Below are 27269 nucleotides of genomic sequence, written 5' to 3' on the forward strand. Positions count from 1 at the left end.
CTCCGCGTGCTTGGCACGCCAAGTTAAGTACCGTTCTTCAAGAGGTTGGTTTCTCTCGCAGTACAGTTGATTCTTCCTTGTTCATTCGTCATTCTTCCAATACTATAGTGGTGGTCCTAATTTATGTTGATGATCTTATTATTGCTGGGAATACTATTGATGCTATTTCTCAACTCAAAACCACTCTTCAATCTCGATTTCCTATTAAGGATCTTGGTTCCTTAAATTACTTTCTTGGCATTGAAATGGCAGTTTCCAGCAAAGGTTTATTTCTAAATCAAAGGAAGTATATTCTTGATTTGCTAGAGGAAACCGAAATGATGAATTCAAAACCAGCATCCACTCCACTGGATAGCAAATTAAATCTTGATACAGCCAGTGAACCTTTACAAGGAGTTAGTGATTACCAACGGTTGGTTGGTAAGCTCATTTATCTCACTATTACTCGACCTGACATTGCTTATGGTGTAAGTCTTGTTAGCCAGTTCATGCACGCTCCTACTCTTTTCCATTTGGGCATTGTCAAACGAATCTTACGTTATCTCAAGGGTTCTATTGGTCGTGGCATAGTTCTAGCTAAGCACGGTCACTTACGGATTACAGGATATAGTGATTCTGATTGGGCTGGAAATGCCCTTGATCGAAAGTCCACTTCCGGCTATTGTATGTTTGTTGGTGGAAATCTTGTTTCTTGGCGTAGCAAAAAACAACATGTGGTTGCTCGTTCTAGTGCTGAAGCTGAATATCGTGCAATGGCATCCAGTGCATGTGAACTAATATGGCTTAAGAGTTTGCTCGCAGATTTGGGTTTTCCAAGTAGTCTTCCTATGACTCTTTTTTGTGATAATCAGGCTGCTATGCATATTGCTGCTAATCCCGTGTTTCATGAACGCACAAAACATATTGAAGTTGATTGTCATTTTATTCGTCATCAAGTTCAGAATCAAGTTATTCAAACAGTTTACACTCGAAGCCATGATCAACTTGCTGATGTTTTTACAAAGGTTCTGTCTTCTGGTCATTTTCACCGATTATTGTCCAAGCTTGGCTCAATCAATCCTCTTGATCCAGCTTGAGGGGGAGTATTGACATTAAATCCTCACATTATGGCCAACTTTGCTCCTCAAATTATGGCATAACTTGTTCCTCAAATTATGGCATAATTTGCTCCTCAAATTATGGAACCTTGTCCCATAATTTGCTCCTCAAATTATGGAATATTTGAGGAGCAATTGTAGAAAAGAATAGAGGCAATAATTTGAGGAAGGGCGTGTATTCAACGATCGAGATGGTTGCCATTTTTCGGAGAGAGAAGCCGGCCTGTGTGTCTTGATGTCTTGTGAGGTACGAATCGATTGGCGTGATCAAGTTGAAATTTAAAGAACGCAAGGACCATTTTGCCCTTTTTCTCTCCCGCTAATGCACCACAACTGTGACACACGTGTTGCGCTCCTACTGCGACACTCAAAAGGTCAAATGTATTCGTATGCATTAGAAAGTAAAAACTGTGAAGACCGTTTGACACTAATGGGATAAGTAATGCCTAGAATTAAGTTTAATATAATGTATACCACTATCAACTACAAATTTACAAGTCAATTATCTACATTAACATTTTGAGACATGGCCGTTATTCATGTTATCAGTTTGGCATTTCATCAATCACACTACAGAGCTGGAGTTTGGCAGCAGGAATTAAAAAAACACCCCAATGGATCCCCCTACATTTGGGCAGGTGAAATGGAATGTGGATGGGTCAGCTAATTGGAGGAAACCAAGTCCAGCTAGTATTGGTGGTGGAGGAACCTTCCTGTGTCTATTCTCATGTAGTGTGGGTGTATCATGTATGTGACTCAAATGAGGCAGAGTTTAGAGCTATCAGGAAGGCAATGGAGCTATCTACAGGATCACATGCATATTAATTAGCTCAGAATCAAATCATCATAGAGACAAACTCGAAGAATGCATTTATTTACGTGGACAGTAAAGGCTAGGGTGCCATGGAAGTTTAATCAAATAAGTAAATATATATAGGTGGCAAATTAAGGTTCATGAGCTAGCAAATGTTACATGAAGTAAAGCATATTCCGAGAAAAAGAAACGAGGTCGTCACTGATATCCTAGCAAAAGAGGGAGTCAGACGGAGAGCAGATTATGTTCTATGTCTATGATGGGTTAAGCATTCATTTGTCTCAGTCGTTACAGCTTGGTTAATTTCCCATATGATGTGTATTGTTGTTGATTCCAGCCATCATTTCAGATGCCTTGCTGTTCCTTCTTTTCATGTTAAATTGTTAATATATCTGGTGTTTATAAAAAAAATAAAAGGTATCGATTACAAAAGTCAACTATCTACGTTAACAAAGAACAAGCCAATCCATATGCGTTATTGGATCAAATGAGAGAGAGAGAGAGAGAGACATTTGGGCCATCTCAAATATCTTCAGTTCTTCACCTCCGTCTATGTTAATTTCATAGTAAGAACTGACATTGGGGCCCATCCCATAAGACATAAAGCTAAAGCCCAAAACCAAAAACAAAAACAATCCCAACGAAGACGCACGGAGAATTGGAGACAGAGCATTCAACAATCAACAACCCTTCTAGACCTTTCTTCCACAAAACATTGATAATTAGGAATAGCAATAGCAAATCGCTGACTGATACAGCACAAGCTTGTTCCTTTCAGTCAGTGGTGATGTATTGGAGCCTGAGAAGTTCTTCTCGCATGCATCTGCTCCATTGGCAGCATCTGAAATTCCATATATAATTAGCACACCCATAATGGCCATTCCTCAAAGCTTCTATTTCCTGAGGAAGACTCTATTACGTGATGTCAAACAGCCTGCAACTTGCATATCTCACGTGTTAGAATCTGTTATAACAGATTAATAAACTTAAATGTATTTTACTATTTTTAGTAAATTAGTTAGCTTACTCTACAAGTTTCCTATGTATATAAACTTGTAGCTAGCCTGTACAGACTTAACTTTATGAGAATACGATCAAATCATCTTCTCAAACAATCTTTTTCTCTGTTCTTCACTTGCTTGCTTCAATGGCAATTTCGTTCATACAATTCAACATGGTATCGAAGCTTTTCTCTTTCTTGAATTCTTAATTTTTCTTTCCGCATCTGAAATTGCCAAAAGAATTCTCTATTTTTTTTTCTCATCTCTTTCACTCATGGATTCGCAATCTGCAATTTGCTAATTCACAATCTGTCAAAACCCTTTCACCTCTTCAAGATCCTCAAAGTCCTTATCATCTGTCAAACAATGATAATCCAAATCATGTTTTGACTACTGAATTGCTCAATTCTGAGAATTATGGACCATGGAGACGAACTGTGGTTATGTCTCTCCAAGCCAAAAGGAAGATCGGTTTCATTGATGGAACTTTGAAGCAACCTGAAATCACACATCCTGACTTTACTATATGGATCGCTAACAATAGCATGGTTCAATCCTGGATTTGCAACTCAACTATCAAAGAAATTGCTTCTACAGTGGCATATTGTAACTCTGCTAGAGAACTTTGGCTGGATCTGGAAGAGCGTTTCTCAAGAGGTAATCGTGCAAGAATTTCACAATTACAACGTCAAATGGGTTCTTTGATTCAAGGATCAAATTCTGTTACAACCTATTTTCATCAGTTGAAGTCTCTTTGGGATGAATTAATAGCTTTTCGACCAATACCTGCTTGTGAATGCACACCAGCGTGTCATTGTGGAGCACTATCACGAATTGCTACTTATCAGCATGAAGACTATGTGGTGAAGTTTCTGAATGGTTTACATGCATATTATGATTCTGTTAAGGATCGTATACTACTGACAGATCCTTTACCTTCTATAAACAAAGTATTTTCCACTGTTATTCAAGCAGAAATTCAGAGAGATCTTACTGATATTAATTCACCATCACTGGAAGCATCTGCATTACTGGCAAAATCTGCAAAATCTGGCACAGGAAAAAATTTGTCAAACAAGACTGCTTTATGTACTGATTGTGGGAAAACTGGTCATACACAAGAAAAGTGTTATCGTTTGCATGGTTTTCCTACTGGCTTCAAGTTTACAAAGGGACGCACTTCACATGCTAACAATGTCCAGCAATCTGAAAATCCTATTTCCTCTACAATGCCTACCTCTGCTGTCCAAATGCCTTTTACAATGGATCAATGCCAAAAACTGCTAGCACTGATATCTTCTTCACCACCTGTTTCTTCAGAAGCAAATCATGTTGTTAATGCTTCAACAGGTATATCGGTGACTTCCTCTATCTTCTCTACATCATCTCTGTGTTCTACTATCAAGAATTCTAAATATTCTTGGATCGTGGACACGGGTGCCACTGATCATATGATTTTTGATTCATCTCTTTATAATTCACCTCCTACTCACATAAAAAGTGTTGTTCACTTACCAAATGGTCACACTGCAGAAGTCAGTCATATAGGAATTGTTCAGCTTAATCCTCATCTTATTCTTACTGGAGTATTATGCATACCTAGTTTTTCTTCCAATCTCTTATCAGCAAGTAAACTTGCTAAAACAAATTGTCATTCACTAATTTTCACATCTTCATATTGTTTCATTCAGGCCCTACCTTCTTGGATGACGATTGGACTGGGTAAAGAATTCAATGGACTCTACTACTTATCACAGCAATTGTCATCAGCTTCCTCTTTTTCAAATAAAAAGAATGTTATTCATTCATCTTCTTGTAATAGCAAAATCAGTAACAATGTTACTGCAGTTGCTGATTCTTGTGTTTTCTTTGATTTGTGGCATTACAGATTAGGCCATTTGTCTTTACCACCTTTGAAAATTCTTAGTACTCATATACCACATATTTCTTGTAATAAAGATTTGTTGTGTCCAATTTGTCCTTTGGCCAAACAAAAACGGTTGCAATTTCCTCATAGTACTACTATTTCTTCTTCTCCTTTTGATTTGATTCATTGTGATATATGGGGGCCTTGTTCTACTGCTACATTAGGGGGTCATCATTATTTTTTAAGTATTGTGGATGATCATACCAGATGCACATGGGTGTATCTTATGAAGTATAAATTTGAAACAACCTCTACTTTACAGTCTTTCATTAATCTCATTCATACTCAATTTGGTGTGACAATCAAAATTCTGAGAAGTGACAATGGAGCTGAATTCCATATGCCTGATTTATATTCTGCCTTAGGTATCATTCATCAAAAATCCTGTGTTGAAACACCTCAACAAAACAGTATTGTTGAGAGAAAATGATAAGCTGATATATTCTCTCATTTTAGTACTCTTTAAACTTGGTTTTTGTTAGAGGATTGGCTTTAAAAAAGACTTATTACTTTGTTTTCCTCATTTTCAGTTTTCTCGAGCACTTGGATGGTTTTTGATGGAAAGGGGTATATTTTGAGTATTTTGAAGAACCGTCAATTGGAGAATAAAGCTAAGACCTTGAAGAATGTTGGAGAATATTTTGGGAATTTTCGGTGAAGCCAATTAACCCAGAATTTGAAGACAAGTTGACCTAAAATATGATCTCGGCAGAACTGCGCTATCTGTGAAGAAGTGGGTCTAGAAGATTCCACATAATGTTTCTAGAGACGTGTGAGATAGCCCTGGAAAGCTAAGACATCAAGCTTCAATTTAGATATTTTTGGAGATTTTTCTAAAGGGCGTAACATGGGAAAAACGTCCGAGACATCCAGCAGTCCAGTTTCCTAATCAAAGAAGAAGTCAACCTCTTTCCTTTTTGTTGGGTTTATTGTTTTGGAAACCAAGGGTAAATTTCCTTGGAGTTTTAGTAATTGTTGTAGAGGAAGTCTAGGGTTTGAGAGAGCTATTTAAGGAGGACTTCATAGGATTCTGAGGAACTTTTCGGGGGTTCAGACACTCAGATATTCAGCCGACTTTTCTAGGGTGTTCTCCAACCTTTCTTGTGGTTTTCATTCTTGACTATGTGTAACTAAACGCTTTGGCTAGGGCTTGATGAAGTCTTAATATGATTCTCTAGTTTGTTTATTGTTCTTATCTTTGATTGCTCTTTTGATGTTGGATTTCTAATCACCGTGCTATATACTTGTTTGATTGCTTGGATGATTGGCCACCAACTAAGTTTTCAATTAAGTAAATTGATGCAAGCTCACGTAGATACCATACGGGGTTTGGGACCAGCTTCTTGTGATTAGGAATTGGGAACGCCTAGGGTAGATTCCATGCTCCTAGGGTTTACATGGCATGTTAATGAATTCTTGAACTTAAGGACATCTTGCATGTTCATATTTGAGTTAGATACCATAACCAAATTGCATGTTAAGATAAAAGAATTAGCCTAGATACCATAGGTAATTCACGCCTTAGTGGATTCGCCAACAACATCGATTGAGTGGATTAAAGGTGAGGTAATCAACAACTAGAGAGGATTATTAAGATGGATTCATTGTCCTAGTGCTTTCATAAATTTGCTTTCACAACCAAAATCAACAAGTTTGTGTTTCCTTTACTTCGCTGCTTTAATTTCGTTACTTGCTATCCAAAATCAATCATCTCCCAATAATTATTCCTTTTGCTAAGTTTAGTATAGTAGTTAATCGTATTGTTTATCCAATCCTTGTGGTTCGACCTCGTTCTTGCATAGCCTATTCTACTACGGTCTTGTGCGCTTGCGAGTATTTTAATTTGGAATTTTTGTTTGCTGATTTTAAGTGATCAAAAAATTGCTATCAGAAAACATCAACATTTGCTTAATGTGGCTAGGTCTCTTAGATTTCAAGCACATTTGCCTTTAAAATTCTGGGGGGAATGTGTTTTAACTGCAACCTATCTCATAAATAGAATTCCTTCTCCTGCTCTGTCCAATCAAACTCCTTATCAAAAATTACATTCTAGGCAGCCTGTCTATTCTCATTTACGGGTATTTGGTTGTTTATGTTTTGCATCCACTTTACATAGAAATAGAACAAAATTTGATGCCAGAGCCATTCCTTGCATTTTCATTGGCTATCCTTATGGAGTTAAAAGGCTATAAGCTCTATAATCTTCAATCTCAATCTGTCATTATTTCTAGAGATGTGGTTTTTCATGAAACCACATTTCCTTATCAGAATCCAGCCATGTTACATTCTTTTCATTCTTTCAACAAACCATATCCTACTCCTCTCATGGTTGATTTATCTACTTGTAGTAATTCATATCCACCACCTGATCCAACTTCTATCCCCGTATCTTCTACTTCTTTACCACCACCACAACCTCCTTCTTCCTCATTCCCACCACCTCCTTCTTCACCACTTGTACCAACTTCTTCTTCATCCATACCTTCTCGTCCTTCATCTCCTCCTAGAAAATCCACACGAACAACTAAACCACCTTCTTATCTCCAAGATTACCATTGTCATCTTTCTTCCACTTCTCCTTCTCTAGTTTCCAAGTCTACACCATATCCAATCTCCACAGTTCTTTCATATCAGTCTCTGTCCAATTCTCACAAGAAATTCTGTCTATCCATTTCTTCACATAAAGTACCTCGTTCCTATGACAGCTGAATTAAATGCTTTGGAGGCCAACAACACTTGGATTGTAGTACCCTTGCCATTTTCAAAACATCCAATTGGCTGTAAATGGGTTTATCAAATCAAATATAAGGCTGATGGAAGTATAGAGAGGTATAAGGCTCGTTTGGTGGCAAAAGGCTACACTCAACAGTTTGGTGTGGATTATTTGGATACTTTCTCACCCGTTGCTAAAATGAGCACCATCCGATTATTCCTAGCGATGGCAGCTGTTAAAGGTTGGCATTTACATCAATTGGATGTCAATAATGCTTTCTTACATGGAGATCTCCATGAAGAAGTCTACATGATTATTCCTCCAGGTTATCATATTAAGGGGGAGCAATCTACTACTGGTGCACAATTGGTTTGTAAACTCAATAAGTCTTTATACGGTCTCAAGCAGGCATCCAGGCAGTGGTTTTGCAAGTTGACAAATTTTTTACTCAATCAAGGTTTTCTTCAATCCAAGTCAGATTATTCTCTCTTCACTCAGCATCATAATACTCATTTCATAGCTTTATTGGTCTATGTTGATGATATTCTTGTTGCTAGTAATGACTTGTCCCAGATTACTACTTTGAAAGCTTCTCTTGATGCAGAATTCAAAATCAAAGATTTGGGAGTTCTAAAATATTTTCTTGGTCTTGAAGTTGCAAGAACTTCCAAAGGCATTTCACTTTGTCAAAGAAAATATGCAACAGAAGTCCTTGAAGATGCTGGTTACTTAGGATGCAAACCTGTTTCTTTTCCAATGGAAACCAATCTGAAGTTGTCACGAACTACTAAGAATTTATTATCAGATACAACTTCTTATCGAAGACTCATTGGCAGGTTACTTTATCTCACAACTACTAGACCTGAAATTTCTTTTTCAGTTCAACAGCTCAGTCAGTTTTTGGATAAGCCTGCACAATGTCATTTGAATGCAGCATATAGGGTATTAAGATATATCAAAAAGAATCTTGCTCAGGGTTTATTCTTTTCAGCTGCATCTTCTCTCCATTTGAAGGCTTTTAGTGATTCGGATTGGGGTGGATGTGTTGATACCAGAAGATCTATTACTGGTTTTTGTGTTTTTCTGGATCAGTCTCTGATTTCTTGGAAATCTAAGAAACAATCTACTGTTTCCCGTTCATCTGCTGAGGCAGAGTATCGGGCTTTAGCAACAACAACATGTGAGATTACTTGGTTACTTTATCTGCTGAAGGATCTTCATATTTTTCATTCTCAACCAGCTTTGCTCTTCTGTGATAGTAAGGCTGCAATGCATATAGCTGACAATCCTGTGTTTCATGAGCGAACAAAACATATTGAAATTGATTGTCATGTGGTTCGTGAAAAGTTAGTTGCTAGAATTATCAAGACCCTTCATGTTTCTTCTCATAATCAAATTGCTGATATACTTACCAAGCCACTTGGAGCTGTTCCTTTCCATAATCTTCTATCCAAGATGAATGTGCTTGACATTCATTCATCTTGAGGGGGAGTATTACGTGATGTCATACAGCCTGCAACTTGCATATCTCACGTGTTAGAATCTGTTATAACAGATTAACAAACTTAAATGTATTTTACTATTTTTAGTAAATTAGTTAGCTTACTCTACAAGTTTCCTATGTATATAAACTTGTAGCTAGCCTATACAGACTTAACTTTATGAGAATACGATCAGATCATCTTCTCAAACAATCTTTTTCTCTATTCTTCACTTGCTTGCTTCAATGGCAATTTCGTTCATACAATTCAACAGACTCTACTTCACTACTGGGATGTAGGCTTCAGCAAAGTAAGCCAGCGGTCTCTGCTGCTCTGGGTCTTTGTTTTGCTTGATGATGCCTTGGCTAAACCTTTAAGATCCAACTTTCTAATCTTCGAGGGTCTGATTTTAGGGATAACACAGAGAGATCATGAAAGGTATTTTCTTGGATGTTTGCTCTATCTGGTATAAGGATCAAAAGAAGAAGAAGAAGACGGGTATGCGATAGAGATTGCAGGTCTCATTGGGCTCCTCTTTTTCTTTTTGTTATGGAAATGATGAAGCTTTCCTGTGATTTGGTGTTTATTTTATATATGTGTGTTTACCATTTAAAGTAAATCCACAAATAGTCTCTCTGTCATGGGTTGTTAGTTGTTACTGTTGCCTTCTTTTGCTTCTTGTGAATTGAGGACTTCCCTTACAATAGTAATGACTTCACACTTGGAGAGTTGAGACTCTTTTCTTGTGCTCTGGCTTTTATAAATCTCCATGTATGATAGAAGTCGGTGAATTAAGCTACGCAATATAATCAAATGCAAAATAAATAATATCAGCAAAACCCCATGTGTAGACAGGGCCTTATATATGTGAACTTTTATTTACCAAGACCGGATGCAAATAGTTCAAAGTCTGGATCATAAACTTTATTTAATCCCGTGAACACAAATCCTCACAGCAATAGCCTAATTATACCTACGGCCACGGCAGAGGTATCGGCCACGTCTTTGTTCATCGCAGTGAGAGGTGATCTACCTTTGAATTCCTGTTCACAAGAGTTTGCCTCGGTTGCACAACCATTTGCACCATCCTCGGCAAATTTGGGGTTCCCTGGTAGAGCTTGATATGCTTCTGGAATTGTAACAGTCAAAATTATATTGTACGCATTAGCACATGAGCTCAATGGTTTCTTCAACGTTGGCTTGCTTCGAAGCAACCTTCCGATGGTTCCCTGCGTTCGAGTTGCCTTTGCCTTTATCGCATCAACCATTATAAGGGCAAGACCTGCAACATCTGCCGTCGCACTTCGCCTGTCTGCATTCAGAGTCGACACACAGAGATTGTAATAAGGGGTATGCTTACATGTTTGGTCTACGATACTCAAAGGAGTGATTTGGCTAAATGTTAGAGGAATAGTTGAAAGGACAAGAAGAATGAGATGTAGAGATATCAGAGTCCTCACCATTTCAAGTCAATAAAGAAATATAAGAATGATGCCAATATGAAACGACACTCAGAAAACTCCTTTTATAGGGGTTTTGGCAAATTTTCTTTCTTTCGTGGTTAAAAAACCCAGGATCGCTTAGCATGTCTGGCTGCGGTTTTAAATGGCCGCATTTATTTTAATTAAAACTACATCGATTATCGACTTGGGTGGGTTCGGTTCATATTCAAATTTTGAAAATATTATTTACTAATTCGTTATTTATATAGTCATTAATAGCCAAATATAAAGTTTATATATAATACGCAATTATTTCATATTTTCATGTCTATAAATAATTTCAATTATTTAATGTCTACAATTAAAGGAACAAATCAAGAGTCAAATATTCATTCATGTTAATTAAGAAGTAAATCAATTATTTCATGTCTCTAATTGCTCTTAATTAAAAGAGCGAATCAAGTCAAATATTCATATTTATTTATTATTGTAACTAATTCAATTCGAGTGAAATAACCTCCTTAAAAATCTAACATTTGTAAGACTTGAATTTGGATAGCACAAATAATATATCGAACTCTTATCCACTCAACTAAGTCATCATTGGTTACGGATAAATTTAATTATTTAAAAATATATTGTCCAACCTTTGACTTGTTGGTCAGAATAAAAAAATTTATCTTCCACGGAACAGGTTTATATTGATAACACTCACTTTAAATCATACATTTTTAACTCGCTTTTTTTTTTTCCCTCTTTCTATTGCACGCACAATGCATCAATCAATTTTCTTTTTTGATAAATGAGAATTACCAACCTAACATGTCCACCAATTTTCTTTTTTGGTAATTGAGGATTCACCAACCTAATATGTTCACTAGTGACCAGACAACTGCGGTTTAATATGTCTGTCTGGCCGTGGTTTTAAAAGGACACATTTGTTTTAAGTTAAACTACACCGTTTTGGGCGGGCCTCTTAAAATGGGCTTTTGCTTTTTGGGTTCCCCTCTCATATCACTTTTAACTCTGGGTTGAACCGTAACGTTATGTCATCCCCATCCATGTGCATATTGAATACGGTTGGCAAAAACAGAAGGAAAAATAAGAGTGCATAAGAAATCTGTGTCATTATGTTCTGGAATTGGACCGTAGAGTTCTGAGATTTGTCTTGGAGTCCTAAAATGGAAAGCATTACTGATTCATTTCATTAATGGCTGGCTTGTTCACTTCTGTAACCAACTTTGGAAGTCTTATATCATATGGACCCCAACACATTGAAGTCTCAAGCTCTATAAGACTCTTAAATGTGAATTGAGAAAGGGGAAATTAACTCAAAGACATATTAGAAACCAAAGTGCAGTGGCTGTAACTAAGCATTGCTAAAACTAGATAGTTTGCTCGGTTACATAATCTGGCTTTGTCTATATGTATCTAAAGTATGGTCCATTAAGGGGATGGATAGTACCCTGTTTTGGCTTGTGAACCCAATTAAGTTTTCTTCAATCAGTTAAGTTTGTTGTAGTCTTGTAGAGGTGATGTGATCCTGCAGGGCCCTGAGCGCCATCCAAGGAATTAGTCTTGCAATCCCCAGTAGAATACAACATTTGCCTCTGCTACACCCATGTAAGCATACTCTGAGGCTGTGGGGTATTGGGATCACAAAAGACTCTTTACTTCCTCCAGCTGCAGCAAATAAAGATTTTAAAAAGCTCTACCGATGAGAAGATAGAAATATAGATGATAATCATCTATCCATAACAGATCCATTACCAATAGTTAGAAAGTACATAATAATATGAAAAGATGAATGGAGTTGAGCTGATGAGTTACAGCCATTGTAGCAAAGAATGGACCGATATCTGACTCTGGACCATGAACCAGAACAAAATGAAAAAGACAACATTTGACAGGAACAAATGACCTTTTGATGTTATCACAATGCAACAGTGAACAAGACGTTCCCTTTTCTTGCACGACAGTTCCCATCATATTCAGAAAGTTCTCGTGAATTAAGGACTTTGCTTACAATAGTATTTTTACAATTGGCGAGTTTTCTTGTGCTCTGGCCTTTAGACTCACTTGAGCTCCCTGTGATTTCTCTTTTATACAAGATTTCATTCAAACTGAATGTCTTTAAATTTCCATATATATATAATAATAGCTACACCATAATCAAATGCAAAAGAATTAATATCACCAAAACTCCATGTGCGGGTGGACAGGGCCTTGTGTATTTGAACTTCTATTTACCAAGACCTGATGCAAAAAATAGTTTAAAGTCTGGATCATTAACTTTATCTAATCCTGTGAGCACAAATCCTCACAGCAATAGCCTAATTATACCTACGGCCACGGCTGAGGTTTCGGATAAGTTTTTGTTGTTAATTGCAGTGAGAGGTGATCCACCTTTGAATTCCTGTTCACAAGAGTTTGCCTCCTGAGCACAACCATTTGCACCATCCTCGGCAAATTTAGGGTCACCTTTTGTTAGAGCTTCATAAGCTTCTGGAATTAAAACATTCAAAATTATACTGTACGACTCATCACATGTACTCAATGGTTTCTTCAACATTGGCTTATACTGTACGACTCATATTCAAATATTTTAGAAAAAAAAATCTTATTTAATTTGTTATTCATGTAATTAATAGTCAAAATATAAGTGTGTTATTTCATATTTTTCATGCCTATAAACGCTTTTAATTAAAACAGCAAATAGATAGTCAATTATATTAATGTCTACAATTAAATGAGCAAATCAAGAATCAAATATTAATGTCAATGAAGAAGTAAATCAATAGTCAATTATTTCACGTCTCTAAATGCTCTTAATTAAAGGAGAAATTAAATCAAGTCAAATATTCATTAAGGGGATGGGTAGTGCCTTGTTTTAGCTTGTGAACCCAAGTTTTCTTCTATCAGTTAAGTTTGTTGTCGAGATGATGTGATCCTGTAGGGCCCTGAGAGCCATTGTTGATAGGATATTCTTCAGGAAATCCATCCCAACAGATTCTATATCCAAGGAATTAGTCTTGTCTGGTTGTAAGCCCCAGTAGAATACAATATTTGCTGATTTGCCTCTGCGACACCCATGTCAACATACTCTTGCAGCACCACCTCAGGAATCTGAAGAAGTTCTAAAGAAGTTTGAAACTAGAGCACTTAGGCTGGCGCCAGGATGACTTTGACAATCAAAAGCTGCTAGAATTGCCAAATGGACTCGTCCCAAAATAACCATGCCACTGCATAATAATAGAACAGCGTTATTCGTATTGGGGTTAACATGCATAATCAGCCATGCATAGAACGCCGAATCCTTCGAATTCGATTTTTGGGTTGAGCACATCATTCTGCAAATTTGTCTGCGTAAACTATTATAAGCACACCACTACCCACCCAATTATTTTTCCATGTGTGAGGAAAACAAAATAACAGAGAGATTACAGGCAAACTACTATACAAAGAACATAAGCCAATGAATAATATCGTCGTATTCTCAATTCCATATGTTAATTGGAGAAGTTGAACAACTCAGCCGAGATTATGCTATATCGTACTAACATACTTACACGAGATATGCATACATGATAGTGATACATACACCCACATCCACTTGGGGATTCAGAGGGTACATCCACAGAATACAAAGAAGTAACATAGCATAGCCGCTAAGGCTACGGACTCCAAAATCGTTACAAAACTCCACAACACATCATCGATTATCGACAATTCGAACAACCAGAGGCTTCTCCACTGCGTCGTGAAATACGAGAAATCAAATCCCGGTAACCACCCGCGAATAGCCGATGTTGGAATAGAGAACCCGAATTCTGGCCACCATCGGAAAACTGTCGTCGATAACCACCACGGACGCATCTATTTCTGTGGATCTCTTGTTGTTAGAATACTGAAGAATGATTAGTGCGACTTTTTTAATTTTGTTATATACTGCTGGAGGGACCAAGTGTGGGGGTTTCTTTGATATATGAGAAATTCTACCATCCTCATTAATACCACGTGTTCCAGCACACGATTCATTAATTCCTCGTCATTGTCTTAATATTTCATATAAAAATTAAAAACATAGCAGTAAAAATTAATAAATATGTTCGTATTTTGTATACCTTTTTTTTTTGTTATATTGAACTGAAAAGTATGTTGAAATTTCTGACCCAAATACGTTAAAGAGATTGTTCACTCTAGCTTATATGCCCGCATGAATTTGTTTTTCATGAGATGTTGTCAATGGATTTTAGTCTTAAAAAATATTTTTTTAATGTGAGAGAAGTTGATCTTTGTTAATAAACCATTCGGCTGAATTATGCGATGTGGAATTTTTTTATCTTGAAAAAGTATATTACTATGGGCTAGTTTGGTAAAACTTTTTGAAAGTAGTAGATATACTAACAGAAATGGTGGTAGCAGAAATGTTGGACAATTTTAGTAGCAGATATGATGCATGAATGCTGGGTAAGTGTTTAATTGTACTTTTGTTAGTAACAATTATTCTGTGTAGCATATTATAACAAATTACGAGCAGGGATATTAAGCATTTTAGCTGTAGGTAAGACATATAAATGTATATAAACATAAAAGTTTAAATTTATAAGATAAAGAAAATTAATGAATATAAAATAAAGATAATTAATTTACAACCCATAATTAAATAATAATATCGGTGACTACTATTAATTAATTAATTATATAAAGTGTATAATGAGATATGAGGATAAAACTAGAATAAAGGAAATTGGATGGGGACAAGACAGGGAAAAGCTAGTGAAATTGTTAAAATTTGTAGCATTTTAGAAGTATTAGAAATGCCCCATAAAAATGCATTGAAATATGTACACAGAAATGGTTGTTTGGATGACTTGCAGCATTTATACTAACAAGTAATATAAACATTACCAAAAAATGTGCTCCAAACGGGGCATAAATTTGTGCCTGTATGTTTTAATTATAATAATATCAAAATCTGTAAACTGTTTTTTATTTTTTTTGAAAGGAAATCTGTAAACTGTTATTAAAATAGGATGATTATGACATTAATATAAGATGATCTGATGATGCGCGACGTTATTATTATCTGACTTTGTGTTGTTAGGGGCTTGGAATGTCTCTTTTTGTTTTTAATTTATCAATTGGAAATCCATGTTAGCAGGTAATTATGAATGTGTGGATCACACTGCCCTTTCTTTACAAAGATGAGACAAATAACATGTCATTCACATGGCTTTCTTCCAAACTTTAATTATCATATCACCATGTGGCGCTTAATTGTATTGAGGATGATGTGTGTAAACGCGTACCTAAAATCAGAACCAAGTTTACCTAAATGTTTGGTTCACATTGGGCAATTTTCTTTCCTTACCATCTATGAGGACAATTGTTTTTCGGGTATTTGTAGAGGCCAATTTGGTACTTAGCCCAAATACAGCCTAAGTTCGAAAGGGGTCCAAAGGCTCGGCCCAACACATGTTCTCCAATCAAAGATCTCGAACCATTCGCTCACGCGCCTCTAAAAGGAACTACATACACAAGGAGCTATTGCCTAGTCATAAGTCGTAATTACTTCTTTCACCAGGATCGTTCGATTATTTGCCACGTCATCAATCCGCGTGAATTATCGTCTCAACGGCTGAGATCACTGGTGCAGTGCCTTCCTGCTACCACGAACGAACAAGCTCTTCTTTATTCCTTGTTTTTTCAACTTTCTTGTTTTCACCAAAAAATAAAAAAATTCCGTAAAAATTTCTGGAAAAAGTTTCTGCGGCATCTTCTAATCATGGCACTATGCCAGTTATGGAACAAGAGATTTGGATTTGAATGGAGAAGAAGACACTGAAGACGAGAGTGGAGTGAAGAACACCGTAGATGATGACAACGACGAAGACGGCGATGAAGAAGAGGAGGTTGAGGAAGATGCGCAGGTCTTGCGGTAGGCCGGTGGCTCAGCAATTCGGTCAGTCGACGATGACGATGAGGATGAAGATGGAGAAGGCGGTGATGACGGGGAGGACGAAGACAACGAAAGGGACGGCAATGAAGAGGTACCACACAATTACATCCGTAAAAGCCCTCCATTATTGTTGGAATTTTACGATGCCTTGTCAATACAGAGTTTTCGATCCGCTCTTACAGTAGATCTGTAGTATTATTTGTTGATTTCACTGCTTGTTCATGCTGGATTCGAATTTTTGGTTTTTTTTTTTGCTTTGCATATGGAGAATTTGAAGTACTTTTCTTTCAGATATATTCAGATTTGAGTCCACATATTATTCTGAAGACATTTGTTGTGGACTAAAACTGATCATCCATGGTTTTTGCGTTCCATGTTTGTGTACTTTGTAATTACAATCTGTTTCGACTGTTCTGTTGATCTTAGACAGAATAGTCTTTGATCTGTTTCATTTTTTCCTTTTATTTTTTTAATTGTTTTCACGTCTTTTAGATAAAGGCATAAAGCTATCTCGTGCTCCAGTGTTTGCTGTGTGATGAGGTTTTGATTTTTCACTTTCATGGTTTATTCACTGTTTGCAGAGATGGTTCATCTTAGCTTTTAACTCTTGCCGAATGTGCCTTTGGTATTTTGTTAGCTTCTGTAGTATTTTTTGTTTTTATTTTCAATAATTTGATTTATCTCTTAAAACAATGATAGTTTTGGGCTTCTCCTGTTTAGCAGCCCCCTTCATCCAGTCTATTGTTTTAGCTGAACTGAACTAAAACACTGTTAGTTTTAGTTCAGTTCAGCTAGTTTTCTTTGTTTCAAGTTTCAACAAGTGACTTCTAATATCAAAGTTTATATTTACTGGAATTCTCGGACTGTTCATTGTAAATTATGGTTTTAGATAATTGCACGTTCTATTTTTAGTGGGTGAAGGAGGGCCTATGTTAAGATAAGGTATTGACCCCTGGGCAAAAAATGCACTGAAGCGGGCTTCTATTATTTCAGTTCTGCTAGTTTTCTCTGTTTCATTGAGTTACTTCTAATGTCAAAGTTCATGTTTATATTTTTGATGTACCACTACTTTGCTGAAGAAGAAAATCTATAATGCGATTAGAGTTTTTATTGCGGCATATGTTTGGATGACTGGATTCAGGAACTTCTCATATTATTACATTAGCGAAGATTTTACTTTTGTGAGATTTGCATAGGTATGTTATTCATCAAAGTCAAAAGGTTTATTATCCAAGATTTCTTGGTAGTTGCTTCCTGGGGTAATCATATCTCTTGAACAGATGATGTGGCGGCTTAATTTCATGGTATTATTTTGCTGCATCGTCCTCAATAACAGCTTCATCTGTGTACTACATTTGTCTTATGCACACACTTTTCACCCTCGTGGTTTGCGATTCTGAACAAGTATAATGAGATTGGATTGATCGTAGCTGCAAAAATCATTGCCTGCTTCTTGGTAATCATCCTATCATGGGAAATTCTTGAGTGTTCAAAATTGTTTGGAGCCTGTTTACTTTTCGTCTTGGTTAGTAACTTGATTAAGATCTTGTTTTCCATGCTATAATATTGCATGCTAGTCTGACACAAATCTCTTGTAATATTGAAGGATACATTGATCCAGATGCTTCAAAGCTGAATTTTCCCTCTTGCATGAGTGAAATTTCCGCTCAGGCCTTGATCATTACATATGGATCATTGGAATGGTCTATGCATACAATTATCCAATCATAAGATTTAATACCTTTTTTTCCTGTCTCTTGAAAGTTATAATTTTTAGCTGACATTACTTAGTGCACGAGAATTAATTACAATACTGGTTCTTGAATTCATTGTTCTTATCTTGGGGTCAATAATTTTCGATTGTATATATAGGTTGAAAGGTGGATGGAAAAAAGTTGAGGAGATGGATTTGAAGTGCAGGATTTCATTGAAAACAGCTGTAGTTTTGATATTGCTGGTGGTATTATAAATTAACTTGTGACATCCCTTTCCTCACTACTTCCATTTGGACCTTCTCCAATGCTAACAGTTTCTGTAAAATGCCTAGATGGGATATCTTTGGCTTGAGTACATATACAAGCTGGACCGGGTTACCTACAATAAATATCATATATTTACCTCATGGATTCCAATAACGTATGCAATCCGTTTCCTCAACCATCTTAGCAATATTGAACTTTAAGAAAATTTCCTTACTGTGCTAACAATTCCCTTTTGTTCTTGTTGCACAGTGTATACTCATGTTTGCGGAATGCCACCCAATATTTCTGTAGCTATACTTTGACCCTCTTTGCGTAAGTACACTTCAAGTTGACAAATATCTTGATTTGTTTTCATCGCATAAATACAAGTCTCATTGTTTGCTATGAGCATAGTGGACGTTGTATAGTTCATTTTACATCTAAGAATCAATTTGATGTGAAATCACTTGTTCTTTTCATAGATGGCTTGGAACGATTACCCTCAAGACATACATATCACAGATCCATATATGGTTGAGGTATGTTGAAGCAAATTTGTGCATTATTCTTATCTTGCATTGAGAGAGAGGCTCATGTCCTGAATTCTGCCCACTTCTTGAGGTTTGTATGCTCATCATTTGGTTGGTGTTAATTTAAGGAACTTTTTTTTTTTTAACCTTCGAGACATACATCACAGATCCATATATGGTTGAGGTATGTTGAAGCAAATTTGTGCATTATTCTTATCTTGCATTGAGAGAGAGGCTCATGTCCTGAATTCTGCCCACTTCCTGAGGTTTGTATGCTCATCATTTGATTGGTGTTAATTTAAGAAACTAAAAACTGAGTTTTTTTTTGAATACATGAAAACTCGTTTTGAACACAACCTCAGCAATTTGGGGGAACAGAACACTTGGGTTACTCTGTATTCCTGATACACGTATGCTTGAAATTTGTCCAAATGTATTTGATCTGTCTAAGGATGATGACCTCAGTTTCTTGCATTGAAAAAAATGACACTACCTCAGTTTCTCTTGAATGCGCTGATCTGGTGTTCAAGATGGTCAACCTAAATTATTGCCGTCTCATCCCAAAACTACCTGCTGTTGAAATTTTTGCTCACTACAATATACATCACGGTAAGTGAAAGTGGTAAGGGTTACACGTATTTTGAAAATCTGGATGCAACTCATGCGCTGGGTTTGGGCTTTCATGCAGATCGCTTACAGTCTATTTGACTTAACAAATACTTCGAAAATTGAATTTGTACACAATTAAGGACAGAGCATATAATCTACAACATGGTTAGAGGAGCAGCCATTGCAACAGCTTTATAATACTCTGTCCTTTGGATTCGTAGAAGTGCCTCAGATGCTGGTGAGATGCTTCCTTCATGTTATCAAGAGTTTGAAGTCGGGACATCCATTCATGGGATTCATTTGCTGCCCAGTATTGAGAAGCAATCTTTGGCTCAAGTAATTAACAATACTGATCGTGACTGCATCTTGAAAGGATAACACTGTAACAAAACAAATTTCGTGTTCCTGATTAAATTCAGCTTAATCCTTTAGTCTGCTCAGCTCATTTAAATTTGGAAGTACCAATTTGCTGATACTCTCAAGGGAACAGGTGCGAGGGTGAACAAAATGATCTCAAGGGGCACATAAAGCATTTTTACCTGGAATGAGAGGAATTTGATGCTTGTAATGGCTGGCCAACGGGTCTCAATATCAGTGGGTATGAACTCAGATAAAGCCTATTTTGCGTCCCTACTCAACTTTGATTGGGCCTTCTGGGCCGTCATGTTTCGGTCTGTCATGCTGAAGTAGTGTATTTAGGCCCAACTAAAATGTGCGAGTAAAAATAGGACTCATCCTAAATGGGCCTAGAATTTGGGTCTGTTGGTATCGAAAATAGACCTTCTGGGCCTTAAACTGAGCCTATATGATCGGAAAATTAGGGTCTTTTGGGCCTTAGAACTTGACATATGGGCCTAAAAAGGTCCCATGGAAAGTTAGGTTTAATGGGCCTCAAGGCTGGGCCTATTGTATCAGAAAATTGGGCCTCAAATGTTTGTACCCGATACAAATTATTGGCTCTGAACGTGGGCCTATAGGGCCTGATAAAAGGGCCCATAGAGCACCAAACACAAAAAAGATTATTCAGCCTCAAAATTCAGTGACTTGGGCCTCAAATGGTTAGATCCGGTAGGAACTAGTGGGCTCTCAATCTGGGCCTTCGGGCCTGAAATGTGAGCCCATAGAGCCTCAAAATTTTGGGTTCATTGGACTTTAAGACTAGGCTTATTGAATCAGAAAATAGGGCCTCAAATAGTTGAACCCGGTAGCCGATATTGGGCCCTAAAATCTGGGCCTATTGGGCCTGATATTTAAGTCAATAGTAAAAATTTGGGCCTCAAACAGTGGGACCCGCTTGCCATTATTTGGCTCTAAATTTGGGCTTTTGGGCCCGAAATTTGAGCCGAAAGACTCTAAAAATTTGGGTCCATTGGAGTTCAAGACTGGGCTTTTCCAGCCTCAAAATTCAGTCCCTTAGGCCTCAAAATTTGTCCCAGTAGACCTCAATTAGTTGGACACCTGAGAGCGTCAAAATTTGGGTCTATTGGGCCTCAAAATGGGTTTGCCCAGCCTCAAAATTCATGGCCTACGGAGCCTTTTTCTTGGGCCTCAAAACTGGGCTTATCCAAACTCAAAATACAGTTCCTTGGGCCTCAAAAATTTGACCCAGTGGGCCTTCGACCTGGTAGGCCTCAAATGATTGAGGAATGTAAAGGCATAGTTACTGTAAAACCAGCCTCAGCCCAAATTCTAGGAGAAGTCACTAAAGGTTCCCTAGAAGTTCTCTTTAAATTTAAGGTCCATCATTGTGGACCTTATATTGAGCTTTGTTGAAGCTCACTAACTGGATAAAAACTCGAAAAGCTCACCCAAAGAAAGCAGCAGCAGCAGGTATTAAAGTAATAAAGAAAGAACCACAGTTGCCATCGCAAAAACTGCAAAGCAACTATTACCCGAACCAAAATCCTCTTCTCAGAACGAACAGATAAATAAGGCAGTTGAATTTGACCATCATTGTTGTAAATGAACACCATTGTAGAAGCTATTTTAACGTCCAAGAAACTGCATCAATGCCTCGAGCAATGGCACCATGGCTTGCCTTCGATCGAAGATGATGCATAGCCTTGCTCAGAATATGTGCACGATATCATATGCAAATCTTCCTTCACGTCAAGAAAACTATCAACATATAAGATTGATGAAAAGGGAGTTGAACTAATGCTTACTCGTTGCTAGAAACACCAATGCTTTTTAAAGCACAATTGCCATGTCAATGGTTGCAACTTCCCTGGTAACTCATGACTCGTTAAAAATTCATTACCAAGGGTTAAGACAGTCCATGAATTCTTTTTTCCCTCTTTTTGGAAGAATGGAGTCCATGTTGTAGTTCAAAAAATTTCAAGTATCACGAAAAAACAGTCACTACTGTGGTATTAAATCAGGGAATTAAAAAGCATCTTAATGGAAGAAAAGGATACGTCCAGAACAGCACGAACGACTGCATAGAGAGATAGAAGTTGTAAGGTCAATACTGATATTTAGAATAATAAAAATAAACAGACAGAAGTTGTAAGGTCATTACTCATTAGCCATTGGAAGCATGCCCAAAAATAAAATGATAGGTAACTGTTAAAAATTGAATTGACAAACTTAAAAATAAATTCCATCAGGATAACTGAAGGTTGATGGGGGAAAAAACTTCCCCAGTACTCACTGTAAATGAAGTAAAATGACCAGAAAATTCAATAGAGATCTTGCATGAACACCAACAAACTCTCATTATGAAATTTCCAGAGGAAGGGTAAAAACACAAGTGAAACAATGCCAAAGGTACGATGTGAATCATCACAAATGCCATTGAAAACAAAGAACGATCCACTCAATTAACGCTTGAAGATATCTTTTTCTGGTGAAATTAAAGGGAGAGCTTAGCTCCCCAAAAACCCTTTGATCAGATTTTCGGTAAGGAGTGCTAACTTAAATATTTTATCTAACCGGTATCACAAATGTAATGTGATGTTAATGATTTCTTGAATTGTAAACTCTTGTAAGAAAAACCTTGGTGTCTTCCTTTTTCTTCAGTTTTTAACCGTAGCCATACAATTACAATCAAATGCATGCTTTAGGCAAAGCTAATATTGCAGAGAGACTAATAAGCTATTGCAGTTGATCCAAAGAACCAGAAACATGTTAACAATGGAAATGATGACAAAAAAATTACAAGTCTTCAGCCTCTCCTAAGGCTATGCTATGAACTTTTGGCGGCAAATGTCTCATACAACACATCTATCCCATAAAGGAAGAAATAGAAGCCTAACCTTGTTACAACAACAAACAAGAAGAAAAACGAACCAAAATTGAAGTAAATTTTAAGAAATGAATGAGAACTGCAAATGAAAGATGCACTCACCATAAGGCCACCCGTAATCCCATCCAGCATAATCCGGTTCCAGCTATCAAAGTACGAATGAACAGAAAACTTTGCCTTGGCTACGAGTCCAGCCGAAGTGATTGCCATGATGAGGAAATACAAAACAAATCCATAGAAGCCTGTGAATCCCAAAATCCCAGAAACAACCCCACCAATGATGGACATGAATGTCCGGCTGCACAAAAAAATGAATTGCATCTCGCAGTAATTATATTAGGAATGATTCAATTTAGTTCTACCACCATGGTAGAACTCTGCAGTGCATTCTCATAAAAGGGGGAAAAAAGAAGGATTAAAGGCTTCAAGTGTTCCTTATGGATTGAGATCCCCTCCAATTCAAAACCCCTCAAGTTCCAAACTAGTAGTTTTGCAAACATCCACACCAGCAAAGTAGTTGTAAATTTAAAGAGTTTCAATTTACCTCCTATATTCAAATCTGAAATAAGCTTTATTGACATCATCAAGACCATAGGCCTGCCATTGAGAGGAATTGGAGGGCCTGTATATTTGGGGGATCCTAATCTATCTTGTATACTTTAATCATGCAGGTGCAATGAGGCAAATACCATGTGATCAAGGATCCATAAAAAAAACTCCAGCTACAAACTAAGTGCTGCGATAAAAGTTCTGGCCAGGATAATTGAGAAAGATCAAACTAATTTGAACCGCTCACATCATTCACCTAGAATGACAGTTCCATCAAATTTTAATAGAGAGAATTCTGATAAAATTCATGATCATGTAAGGGTCAAATTTATATTAATTAGATACAAAAATTGAAAAATGGTATTCCACCAAAACACACGTGCACATCTACACCTACATAATTTCAATGCGTACATGATAGAAATTGTAAATTCATGCACAAACACAAGTTTTTTTTGCCTGATATACTGAGATCTAGAAGAATTATGAGCAAGGTCCAATTGTAATCAGAAGTAAGCAGTCCAATAGACATGAGAGAACCATGTACAACAGCAAAAGCTTGAAGGCATTAGGAGGACCAGGTAATTTTTAATAACAAATTGTATGAGGATTTAATCCACTTGTTCAGTCCTAAAGTCTACATCCTATACAAAGGATTGGTGATTGGGTTGGCTGTGTGACTTCAAAATAGATGGAACAAACCTGTAATATATAACTTTCAGATTACTCTGCGTATTCTCAGCACTGAAGATTGGTATATCAGTCAGTGATTCACTTGATTTCTTCTCAGATGTACCTGGGCCAATGTTTCCTGCCATACCGTCTGCACTACTTGATGCACTATTCAAATCACTGAGAAAAACAAGAGACAATCAACATGACTGATCCGTAACTTGTACTGAATGAAATTCCACTCTTATCCTTCAGCAGTTTGAGATACAAAAAAAAAAAAAAAAATCAAAAAACTTAAAATAAAATTATACCGAATTCAATCACAAAACAAAACCGCTCCCTACATCACTAAGCCACGAAATCAACACACTTCACAGTTCAGGAAAAAATGAGAATAGGAGGAATCAAAGGAAACACTATAATTTTAATTTAAAAGGCATGTGCAAATGAATGACTATGACTACTTGTTCCCTACCAATTTTTTGAAGGCAATACTTAACCTAGAATCCCAGAGTTGATAACAATAGAGCCAAAGATACTTCGCCATTAGTAATCGTGACAATCTCGAATGCCAAGAGAGAAAGAAAAAAGGAACTACGTTGCTTCAATGATCAGAAAAAGAAAAAGAAAAGCTACGCACCACCGCGACCTCTATCTGGATTAATTGCAACATCGAAAATATAGAGAAACGTCATTATTTCTTCGATTTCTGAAATTTAAGCTATCAGCGTGTATACGATCACCAGAGTAGAAGATTTGAAAGAAGAAACAACTACTAACACAAAATCACAAAAGCAGTTTCATATAAAAGTATAACCAGATCCGCAAATCAAACAGAAAGAATTAAGAGAGTAAGCACTGAAATGATAACCAAACACGATAGAGATCGGAAATTACCGAGCCAAAAGGCGGAGATCAACCGAACCGAAGGCCGAGTTCTCCCTTCTGCAGTCGCCTCTGCTAATGCATTCTGTATCGATTGGGGTTTGGGGTTTCTGCCATTGAGTCGGTTAAACCAATATTTTTTTTTTTTGGTGGGGTTTGGGCCCACAGGACGACGTCGTTTGAAGCCTTTGTGTTGTTGCACAGAAAAGACTACACCCTTCGCCAGTTCGGATTGGGTGGGTCCAATGTTTCGATGCACCAAAAATTTGAAAATGTTCATAATCTAGCATGAGAAATTGAAGGTTGGTTTAAAATAAAAATCAAATTCATCCATGTCGAAAATGAAAATCGAATGTTTGAAATTTATATTGGACGGTCTAAAATTATCATGTATTTTTCATATTAATTTTTATTTTTATTTTTAAAAAAAATATTAACTTTGGCGTCATGCTATAAACACTTTTTTGGGTTTAGAATTTTAGTTAGTTTTGGTGTTGGAATGTATTTGAAAGAGGGATGTTCCTTCCTTGCCCTCGATCCCTTTTGTGCTAGACACAATCCCAGCAGTCGAGAATGAATGAACAAAACCAAACCACTCGTGTCGATGAATGTCATGTTTTGAGAAGACTAAGACAAGAACCCAACATCAACGTACATAGCTTTAAACCCAACATTACTGTTTCACTTGGTTTTAAAGATTTTCTTGGCGTCATACCTTTCAATATCCTTTTTCCTTCTTGTTTGTGGGTTATTGTACTCTGGCCAGTAGAGGCATACAGCATAATCATAGGAAAGGTTACAGAAACTCATATTTATTTGCTGTGGTAGCAGGAAATAAAACGATAATAATATGCTCAGAACTCTTACACTAATCTACTCTACAGGGTTCATGCTTTGTGTAAATGTGATTTGGCAATTCGACCATCTCCTCCTTTTGGGAAAAAACCTCCGGGAAGACCTTCATTACCTGTTCCATACACAATTCTGAGTATCTCCTCTGGTGTCCTGTCATATGAAAGAGAGAATTGGTCTCCTGCAAGGACATTGCCTTTAGTCTTTCCCTCTGCACCTCGTACTAGGGGAACTATAAGCCCTTCATCTTTCAAACCTTTGCGTCCTAATTTATTCCTTAGATCTGAAAAACGTTCTGTGAACTCTGCCACAGATATTCCGTATGGTTGCACCGGCTCTAGTCGTCGCCGGTATAGATATGCTCGGATGACTGCATCTTGGCCAGACTCCACACCTAGAAGGCCTGCAACAAGCTGAATATCCACATGCATGCAGAGGTCAGAACACTATTGATCTACCCTTATAATTCTGGTTGTTAGAAATCAAATGGTGAATTTCTCTACTTACCCTTTTTGAGACAGATCCTTGAAGTTTGGGGTTTGCTCCAACATATCCAGTTAATCCAACATAAGGAATCAAATAGGATGCAAGAAGGTAGTTGATGCTGTTGCAATATGGGTCAAAAGGTGGAGATAATGGCCTCCCAAATGCCTTATCAACCACCTTTGCAAATGATTTTGCACTCAAATCCAACAATGGCCTTGGAAATCCTTTCACAGTATTCTTAATTGCCCTGGATCACAAAGGTAATTCATCCACTATCAGAGTCATGATACTGAAACCAAAGACTTTGAAGGATATATGGATGTAAATTATCTATAGAAATTACCTCAAGTGTCCGACTTCTTGTATCTCTGGTGAAAGGGTCCAGATTAGCCTTTCGAACCCCAATCGGCGGGGGACCTCCAGAGGTTAAATTTGGAGCAACTTTGTCTAAACCAAAACCCAATGAGCCAAACAAGAAAAACTCAGCTTCCAGGTACTCTAAATTCAGAGGGAATTCAAGAAGATCAACATCACAATCTGGGACGGGGACGGCGTTTACATAATCTATTTCAATCTCAAAACAACAAGAGTTTGGCAGCAAGTGGAGGATCAGGGATGCAAGAATGGTAAGAGTGATAGGGGATTTGGACGGTGTCATAGTTTCTTGAGTTGTTGGATTTCTTTTGCTAGAGATATATATGCACCAATGAAGCTATGCATATATATACACGTATGCACCTATTCTCCTAGATTGTACAAGTGTTATGACACTTGGCAAAAGAGCAGGAGCGATGCGAAAGTGAAAAGAGGAGAAAAAGGTGAAATGCCACTTGGCAAAAGAGCAGGAGCGATGCGAAAGATAAAAGAGGAGACAAAAGGTGAAAAGTATGAAACTGACTCTGTTTTCTTTTGTGTTTTTCTCAATACCACTTGCTTGTTTGATGGTGAGGTACAAACGGCTCTAAATTTAGTAAACTTCGATGATCTTCTTTATGTTTGTCCTCTAGTTTAGGCTTTTAACTCGATTGTTTTTACTACCAT

General features: G+C 37.1%; 4 protein-coding genes across 18 annotated transcripts; 1 reads left to right on the forward strand and 3 right to left on the reverse strand.

Annotated features, from left to right (window-relative positions):
* Positions 1 to 9863: 9863 nt before the first annotated feature.
* On the reverse strand, positions 9864 to 10560 carry LOC120012128 (cell wall / vacuolar inhibitor of fructosidase 1-like). Its single transcript, XM_038863410.1, has one exon. It carries the CDS (start codon positions 10494 to 10496, stop codon positions 9984 to 9986), a length of 513 nt encoding a protein of 170 aa, XP_038719338.1. The 5' UTR covers positions 10497 to 10560; the 3' UTR covers positions 9864 to 9983.
* A 5451-nt stretch (positions 10561 to 16011) lies between these two features.
* LOC120012209 (protein REDUCED WALL ACETYLATION 2-like) lies at positions 16012 to 19992 on the forward strand. Of its 14 annotated transcripts, XR_005471233.1 has the most exons (8): positions 16060 to 16528; positions 18310 to 18397; positions 18485 to 18573; positions 18669 to 18731; positions 18881 to 18937; positions 19427 to 19537; positions 19617 to 19627; positions 19692 to 19992. XR_005471233.1 is itself a non-coding variant. In XM_038863532.1 (7 exons), exons 3-7 carry the CDS (start codon positions 18088 to 18090, stop codon positions 18978 to 18980), a joined length of 417 nt encoding a protein of 138 aa, XP_038719460.1. In that variant the 5' UTR covers positions 16033 to 16528; positions 17718 to 17962; positions 18044 to 18087; the 3' UTR covers positions 18981 to 19988. The 14 variants fall into 14 exon arrangements, 10 of the variants coding, with proteins under 10 accessions (XP_038719460.1, XP_038719459.1, XP_038719453.1 ...); XM_038863532.1 differs by adding exons at positions 17718 to 17962; positions 18044 to 18164 and having other exon boundaries at positions 16033 to 16528; positions 18881 to 19988; XM_038863525.1 differs by adding an exon at positions 19089 to 19194 and having other exon boundaries at positions 16054 to 16528; positions 18881 to 18913; positions 19427 to 19992.
* Positions 19993 to 21341: 1349 nt separating this feature from the next.
* On the reverse strand, positions 21342 to 25039 carry LOC120012211 (ER membrane protein complex subunit 6-like). Of its 2 annotated transcripts, none has more exons than XM_038863533.1 (5): positions 24903 to 25039; positions 24036 to 24185; positions 22887 to 23082; positions 21955 to 21974; positions 21342 to 21635 (listed from the first exon to the last, which is right to left on the reverse strand). In XM_038863533.1, the coding sequence occupies exons 2-5, from the start codon at positions 24149 to 24151 to the stop codon at positions 21605 to 21607; spliced, it is 363 nt and encodes a 120-aa protein (XP_038719461.1). In that variant the 5' UTR covers positions 24152 to 24185; positions 24903 to 25039; the 3' UTR covers positions 21342 to 21604. The 2 variants fall into 2 exon arrangements, with proteins under 2 accessions (XP_038719461.1, XP_038719462.1); XM_038863534.1 differs by having other exon boundaries at positions 21955 to 22007.
* A 645-nt stretch (positions 25040 to 25684) lies between these two features.
* On the reverse strand, positions 25685 to 26905 carry LOC120013833 (desiccation-related protein PCC13-62-like). The gene is given in 4 exon segments (XM_038865788.1): positions 25685 to 26155; positions 26250 to 26475; positions 26572 to 26592; positions 26594 to 26905. Coding segments are annotated over 4 exon segments (918 nt in total). The 5' UTR covers positions 26887 to 26905; the 3' UTR covers positions 25685 to 25777.
* Positions 26906 to 27269: the final 364 nt, after the last annotated feature.

Source organism: Tripterygium wilfordii, chromosome 13 (assembly GCF_013401445.1).
Source record: "Tripterygium wilfordii isolate XIE 37 chromosome 13, ASM1340144v1, whole genome shotgun sequence".
NCBI lineage: Eukaryota > Viridiplantae > Streptophyta > Magnoliopsida > Celastrales > Celastraceae > Tripterygium > Tripterygium wilfordii.